The sequence below is a fragment of the Mizuhopecten yessoensis genome, unplaced genomic scaffold (assembly GCF_002113885.1).
Source record: "Mizuhopecten yessoensis strain PY_sf001 unplaced genomic scaffold, ASM211388v2 scaffold8731, whole genome shotgun sequence".
Classification (NCBI taxonomy): domain Eukaryota; kingdom Metazoa; phylum Mollusca; class Bivalvia; order Pectinida; family Pectinidae; genus Mizuhopecten; species Mizuhopecten yessoensis.
The window spans coordinates 6,592-15,194 of NW_018407693.1; the positions used below are offsets into that span (position 1 = coordinate 6,592).

At 36.0% G+C, this 8,603-nt stretch overlaps 1 protein-coding gene across 1 annotated transcript; it reads left to right on the plus strand.

Moving 5' to 3' along the window:
• The first annotated feature begins 343 nt into the window (after positions 1-343).
• LOC110456379 lies at positions 344-3,603 on the plus strand. Its single transcript, XM_021507076.1, has 3 exons — positions 344-453; positions 795-943; positions 2,952-3,603. The coding sequence occupies exons 2-3, from the start codon at positions 863-865 to the stop codon at positions 3,423-3,425; spliced, it is 555 nt and encodes a 184-aa protein (XP_021362751.1). The 5' UTR covers positions 344-453; positions 795-862; the 3' UTR covers positions 3,426-3,603.
• The last annotated feature ends 5,000 nt before the right edge of the window (positions 3,604-8,603 follow it).

Sequence of the window (8,603 nt, forward strand, 5' to 3'; positions counted from 1 at the left end):
CATCAATGTTCCACACAATGTTACAGCATCAATGTTCCACACAATGTTACAGCATCAATGTTCCACACAATGTTACAGCATCAATGTTCCACACAATGTTCCAGCATCAATGTTGCACACAATGTTATATCATCAATGTTCCACACAATGTTATATCATCAATGTTCCACACAATGTTACAGCATCAATGTTCCACACAATGTTATATCATCAATATTCCACACAATGTTATAACATCAATGTTCCACCCTGATGTCCTTTATACAAATAATTCACATTTTTTGTTTGATAACCAGCAGCCAGATCGTTATTATTTATTTATTCATATTTTTCATTTAGGATCAACAGAATTGGAACAACCAGGATTGATGGAAACAATGAATACCAAATCTACATTTCGTCTGGACATAGACATTTTACAATTGGAGGACCAACTTATTGCTTAATTACTTGGTAAGATAAATTTATAAAATAACAATTAATACTTGTATGGATGTGAACCTGAGGGTCCAAACAACCGTACTTGTAAAATGTATACATGAAAATGTGTGTTTCATTTATATTACAATGTATTCAACTATGATACGTTTCTAGTATTTACTGATTTTGTTTGGGTGTAACATTAGTTTCAAAACATTGTTTGGAGATAATCTCCCATATCAGCATTCTAGGGTAAAGGTCTCTGTTACTGAACCTTAGTTACAGGTCATCACTTCTTTGAAAAGATAGTACAATTTTATGAAACAATTAACTGATGCATTAAGCCCCTTTAAAAAACCATCATCTTTTGGCAGATGTCTTGCTACCCAGAGGTGGATTTAACCTGGCTCGTGTCAATGAAGGGAAGACCAGAATTAAGCCAATGAGCATGGTAGATTTACCAGAGCTGCTGAAAAAAGGACAGATGTGCCTCGTACCAAAGCGAGAAATTCTGTTGCCATTGGTAAGAAATTGATTAATTCTTCTGACATTTTTATATTAGCCTAGCTGCCATTATGGACCTGAATTTCGTAAATTTTTAGTAGAAACAGATGTCGCTATAGAACCTTTTGTAAAAACCTAAAAGAATGGTCGCTGATCATTTTGAGCAAGTGGTCGCTTCGCTATACACAGTGTCATAAAGTAAAATTACTTGAAACAGTTTAAAAGGGATCTTTATAGACAGGTAGTCTTAAAGCAGGTTTGGTTGTACTATAAATACATATTTTAATATATACATAATCTGTTTTCCTCATGAACTTTTATATGCCTGAAAACAGAAATTATAGGGATATATACAATAGGGATTTATACATACCTGGTATACTTTTCACTGTGTCAGTCAGTATGTCTGTGCGTGTGTCTATAGTAAAAAGCTTGTGTAAAATATCCCATTCCACAGATTTAATTTATGTTAAATTGTTAATACACCGTAGTATGGTAACATCAGGTTCTATACCTGGTTTGATTTTGGTGGTCATCAGTCAATGTCAAATACAAAAAAAATCCCACTTGACCACATCAACCTTTTTCTGATTGGGGGTGGGGGTATAAAATGTGACTCCCACTCTCATAAAGAACAGTGCAAAAAGAAAATTACTATTGAAACTGTTAATTTGCAACTTTGGTAGTTTGCTCATGGAGATATATACAGGCTTTTGTTATGGCCGAATATGGGCCAGTTACACTCTCCAATTCTGGCATTATTTTCCTCTATTTCAGTTCAAAATTCACCGCTAGTAACTGAAATACTACCACATGAATATCTGTCTTTAGACCTTTTTTAGCTCACCTGGTCCAAAGGACCATGAAGAGCATATGCCCGTCCGTTGTCCTTCGTCCGTCAACTTTTCCTTTAAAACACTATACTAGTCCTGAACGGCCAAGTAGATTTTGATTAAATTTGGTCTGGAGCATCCTTAGGCCAAGGTTACTTAATTTTGTATAAATGGTGGGTGTCGCCCCCCTGGGGCCTGAGGGGTTTGGGCCCAATAAGGGGGAATTTAGCAAATTCTTTAAAATTCTTCTTCTTCTTTGGGTGAAGGAGGATTATGTCCATATTTGGTCTAAAGCATGCTTGGGTGAAGGGGAACTAATTTTGTATCAACGATGGGTCTGACCCACCTGGGGCAGAGGGTCCGGGCCCAATAGTGGAAACCTAGCAAATTCTTCAAATTCCTTCTTTTTCTGTTGGAATGATTATTGGAAATTTGATTTTGTCCAATTGCATATAAATATAACCCCTGACTAGCCATATAATACATGTATAGCAACATCTGGCTATTTCAACTTCAATTTTGCTAACACTTCCAGGTGAGCGATACAGGCCCAGAGGGGCCTGTATGTTCTTTTAATTTTACATTAGTTCCATAACTGAGTGATTTATTTCATTTTCCCTGTGTTGATGTTCATTGTCACTGCTGAAATTTCATAATCTATAATGAACAGCGTGAAACAAAATTAAAGAAGTAATCCTGATTGATTTGATTGATTGATAGGTTTTACGTCCGCTTCACTACCAAGTAGTTCAGTTATCCAGCAGACGAAGAGGTAATCCATGCCCCCCCCCCCCCCCCCCTATTCTTATACTCTCCCCCAGGCACCGAGGTAATCCATGGCCCCCCCTCTCTTATACTCTCCCCCAGGCTCCGGCCTTGCAGCCCTCGCTGAACAGGTCATGTACCTACAGCGCCTATTTTCCCCAGAAAGGCTACTAACTTTCTATTCCTGCATTAATCCCTTGGCTCAATGGAAGTCACTGTAAGACTTGTTTCTTCTTCCCAGCTTCAGCATCTTTCTTCAAACTTCAGTTTTCCCAGTAGATATCTATACGCCTGTCAAAAATTTAACAGGACGGATTATGGGTTTTCCGTCTGGGTACATACATGTCATACATACGCTTCATACTTGAATTATATGGATATTGTAATTTTCATAAAAATTAGATTTCATCTTTGGTTGTTATTTTTCAGACCAGTTCAAAGGGGCATCATGTTTGTACATGGAATTCCCAGCCACGTCCAAGGAGAGTGTTTGTAGGGAATTCCCAGCCACGTCCAAGGAGAGTGTTTGTAGGGAATTCCCAGCCACGTCCAAGGAGAGTGTTTGTAGGGAATTCCCAGCCACGTCCAAGGAGAGTGTTTGTAGGGAATTCCCAGCCACGTCCAAGGAGAGTGTTTGTAGGGAATTCCCAGCCATGTCCAAGGAGAGTGTTTGTAGGGAATTTCCTATTATCTTCAGCAATATTGACAAGTGGTAACAACTTCCAGAAGATTTATTTAATGACCAATTTTCTGAACCTAGGAGTGATCAGCTACTCCACGCATATGAAATTTCAAGGTGAGTTCACTGCACCAGTTATTGGAGAACACTATGACAGCTTGATGGAGAGAACCCTAGGAAAAATATACGGACAAACAAATAATCATTGCTGGTATGTAAGATAATACAACTGATAATACAACTGACATCATCAGCATTACAACCCTGACGTCACATCTTTCATATCTTATCCAATGTAGAAAAAGACTATCGAAACTGAGAATAGTAACTCACAATGACAACAAATGAAAATAATGGAAGAAAACAGTGTATGGTCAAAAGATTTGTGTCTGGTATATATATATATATATAACTTCTATATAAATGATATTTGTCTGAAAAGGTCACTATTCTCTATGTATTAAGGTGGGTCCATCCTTTTGGAAAAACCCATGTCATTTTTTTCTAACTAGGCTTATTTTCTTGCATTTTTTACGTAGATTCCATATATGAAAAGAAAAAAGGGGGTTCTCGACTTACTTTTGAGATGTTTCAGCTGCAAATTTTCCCAAATATATGAAAATTAAATAAAAAATTGTTTTCTACAATATTTACAAAATTTGAGTTACCACCAAGTTGAATATTTATTAAATATTAATTGATATACTATCAAGAATAGAAATAAAACAAAAATGATAATATTTGGTATATTTATGCATATTTCGTGGCCATCCATTCTCTTCAAAATGCAATTTTAACAAATTTACATCGAACAAATGCATTAAAAACAGGCAAAAATGTGATCAAAACCCATGTCAGTTTATAAAACTTTTAAAGAAGACAGCCAAGTATATATGATTTTCGGTAAACATAAAAAAATGTGGGGTTTCCGGCGAAAATTTTGCAATTTCACTCACTTGAAGTTAGGACTCCGTTCCCCCACCCAAATTTGCCTATTTCTATTTTGATGCGTAAAAGACAAAATTATTCTCCATACCGTCAAAACTATAACTCTTCTATCGTGTCCCTACACTTTTATTTGATATACATTAAAATCAAGTAGCATTGATGCTCGGAACTTAAATAAAAATCAATGTTTCGAAGTTCCGATCATTATTCCGGATCGCTATATATCTTCGGACCGCCTCCGGGTTCGGTATTATACACGAAATTATAGTTCCGTACACAATGCTAGCGCACCATTCCAAACGTGTTGTGCTTGATTTCACTGTTTGTTGTGTAGTTCCTGTATATGCAGGTCGGTAAATATACAATTCATATTGAACAAATATTTGCTACCTAGTCTACATCTAATTATTGCTGTATATTTATAGTAACATAGACAATAGAGCTCAAAACACACTGTTCCAGAAGTACAGACTAAGAGCGGAATATGTTTGTTTCCGTGATATAAGTTTCCAGAACTAAAAATAAGTTTCGCAAATTATTTTGGTCATATGTCTTACACTTTATGTATATACTGAGCAATATATACTTCTGACATTCAAAATGTTTAAAAAGCTGATTTTAATATATGACAATTCAATGCATAGATGTAAACAATTACACATACACTGTATTTCATTCCAAACGAGCACTTGTCTACCTTGTTATTACACTTTTGGTCACACAGAGCATTAAGTGTCAATATCTTTTTTGACCTGATCATCTAAACATACAGGCTGCCAGTTCCAGCAGTATAGGTCACAGCAGGTGACTGCACAACTTGAGGAGAGCACATGCTAAGATCTAGACAGGACAGAGTAACAAACTAGAAGAATATCTCGCACCAGAATTAGTAGTGGAGGCATCAACATTGGAAGGCTTCAAGGCCAGGTTGAATACCATCCTCAGTAACACATATCTAAAACAGCTCCACCAGTTTACATTAATGTACAAAGTTTTTAGCTCACCTGGACCGAAGGGCCAAGTGAGCTTATGCCGTGGTGCGGCGTCCATCGTCCGTCCGTCCGTCGTCAACTTTTAAGTTTAAACAACTTCTTCTCATTAACCAAAAGTGCTAGGGTAATGATATTTGGCCAAAAGCATGCTGGGATGAAGGGCTACCAAGTTTTTTCAAATAAATGACCTTGATTTATGTTCAAGGTCACAGGGGTTAAATATGTTTAAAACCTTTAAATGACTTCTTCTGAATAACCGAGAGGCCTAGGGTGATGATATATGGCCAGTAACATGCTGGGATTAAGGGCTACCATGTTTGTTCAAATAAATGACCTTGATTTATATTCAAGGTCACTGGGGTCAAATATGTTTAAAACCTTTAAACGACTTCTTCTGAATAACCAAGAGGCATAGGGGGATGATATTTACGCCAGTAACTAGCTGGGGTGAAGGGCTACCAAGTTTGTTCAAATAAATTACCTAGATTTATATTCAAGGTCACTGGGGTCAAATATGTTTAAAACCTTTAAACGACTTCTTCTGAATTACCGAGAGGCTGGGAAGAAGGGCTACCAAGTTTGTTCAAATGAATGACCTTTGCCCATTTTTTCTGAATTACTTTAAACTTTAAGTCAAGACGCTGATATTTTGCCTGTAGCTTTATTTTAGTACTCTTTTTAGATTACAATTGTGAGATTAATACCAGGTGAGCGATGCAGGCCCATTGGGCCTCTTGTTACTTTTTAGATCGAAATATTGTTTTCACTTGTTGAGAAGCACAGAGTCAAATACATTCAATCCGAGAAGAACATTCTAGTTCCCAGTGTGGGATTCTGAGACTAATATGAGGAGGAGGTGGGGAGGTGGTGGCACAGTTACAATGTACACTTGTGTGTGTGACAGGGGGTCAAAGCTCCTCTGCTTACAAAGTAACTATAAAGATCTTTTCAATGTACATATATATTTCAAATGAGCACAAAAGCATCTGGTTACACATGCATGATGAACTGTTATAAACACCTTGATATAAAGTTGAAATGTACATNGGGGGGGGGGGGGGGGGGGGGGGGGGGCATGTATGCAGTTTTTGGAATCTAATACATTGTATTTCTGTGGACTCTCGTTCATAACACCAGAAAACATTGAACTTGAGAATAATCTAAAAGTTTTATATCAGATTCTGAATCTGAACCAGAATTCCTGAGAGAAATTCATTCTTGGAAAGTTATTAATATTTACTAAGTAAACTTACTATGTATTTTAGTCATTTCATAACAGGAGAGAAGAAAATGAATAAAACACATTTTAAAAACTTACATTGATTTTAATCAAATCACATTTTTGAAACATTATACAGAATAAGAAGCAAAGATAGGAATATTTGTCTTTGGAGTATATCAAATTAATAACACATTTACAGGACCTATGGATTTTTATTTTTTTTCACATTAAATTGTCCAGAGTTTTTTTTCTATCCTGGTGTCTTCTTACATAAGGCTTTCTGCATAAATATCCATGACCTAGAATATTCTTGTAAAAAGAAAAAACAAATTTAACGATTTGTAACAAAAACCTGGTATGCAGAATCCATATTACAATGACATGTATATATAATTATGACTTTTTACATGTAGTGCTTTACAATATCTTATTGATAATCACATAAGTCATAATTTAGAAATGACTGCATCAAATTATACCTGATCTTCAACCAAACTTACAGGAATGATAAATATTGATAATATTTACTTTCGTGGTAGTAGATAAGCTAGAAATATATATATAAATGGAGAATATCGTGTACAGTCTCATTAAAATAAAACAAACAAAACTTTTAATAACAGCTTATTCCACAATCCATATTGAAAAATATGACATGTATACTATGTTTTGCTAAATCTATGAGGAAGTAAGTCAGCCCACCATGTGTCCCATTTCCAAGTTTTTATACCATTACATTTTTTCTTCCAAATTTTATTACAAGTAATTAATCTCTTGATTAATATATCACCAGAAATCAATCTTGGTGAATGCTTGGTTCAGCACACAGACTAAATATACTAAAAGAGACTTTAGCAGCAGTTATTACACATTCATTTTCACATGATAGATTTCAGTATAACAGGTTGTGTCACATTTGATCTGACTTTTATCAAATTATCTGTTGTTACTTTGCTATTACCTGGTTATATACGAAACTGTAATTATTAGCTCACCTGGCCCGTAGGGCCAAGTGAGCTTATACCATGGTGCAGCGTCCGTTGCCGTCTGTCCGGCGTCTGTCGTCCGGCGTCCGGCGTCAATATTTTACTTTAAACAACTTCTTCTTAATAACCAAAAGGACTAGGGTGATGATATTTGGCCAGAAGTAAACTAGGATGAAGGGCTACCAAGTTTGTTCAAATAAATGACCTTCACCTATTTTCAAGGTCACAGGCGTCAAATATGTTAAAAACCTTTACCCAACTTCTTTTGAATGCCCAGAGTGGTGATTTTTGGCTAGTAGCATGCTGGGATGAAGGGCTACCAAGTATATTCAAATGAATGACCTTCATCCATTTTCAAGGTCACAGGGGTCAATTGTCTTAAAAATTTTTTAAACAACTTCTTCTGAATAACAAAGAGGCCTAGGCTAATGATATTTGGCCAGTAACATGCTAGAATGAAGGGCTACCAAGTTTGTTCAAATGAATGACCTTTACTTATATTCAAGGTCACAGGGGTCAAATATGTTTAAAACATTTATACAACTTCTTTTGAATATAAAGGCCTATGATGATGCTATTTGGCCAGTAGTATGCTGTGATGAAAGGCTACCAAGTTTGTTCAAATGAATGACCTTCGTCCATTTTCAAGGTCACAGGGGTCAATTGTCTTAAATCTTTATACAACTTCTTCTGAATAACAAAGAGGCCAAGGCTAATAATATTTGGCCAGTAACATGCTAGAATGAAGGGCTACCAGGTTTGTTCAAATGAATAACCTTTACTTATATTCAAGGTCACAGGGGTCAANAAATATGTTTAAAACCTTTAAACAACTTCTTCTCAATAACCGAAAGTCTTAGGATGATGATATTTGGCCAGTAGCATGCTGGGATAAAGGGCAACCATGTATATTCAAATGAATGGTCCTTACTTATATTCAAGGTCACAGGGGTCAAATATGTTTAAAACCTTTAAACGACTACTTCTAAATTAGCCAAAGGCCAAGGGTGATGATATTTGGTCATTAACAGGCTGGGATGAAGGGCTACCAATTTTTTCAAAATGAATGACCTTCACCCATATTCAAGGTCACAGTGGTCAATATATGTTTAAATCATTAAATGAATTGTTCTGTATAACCAATAGGTCCAGGGTTATGATATTTTGCCAAAAGCATGCTGGGTTGGAAGACTTTAAACTCTGATCAACCTAATGTCCTTGTTCGACATTCAAGGTCACAGGCGTCATATGTTT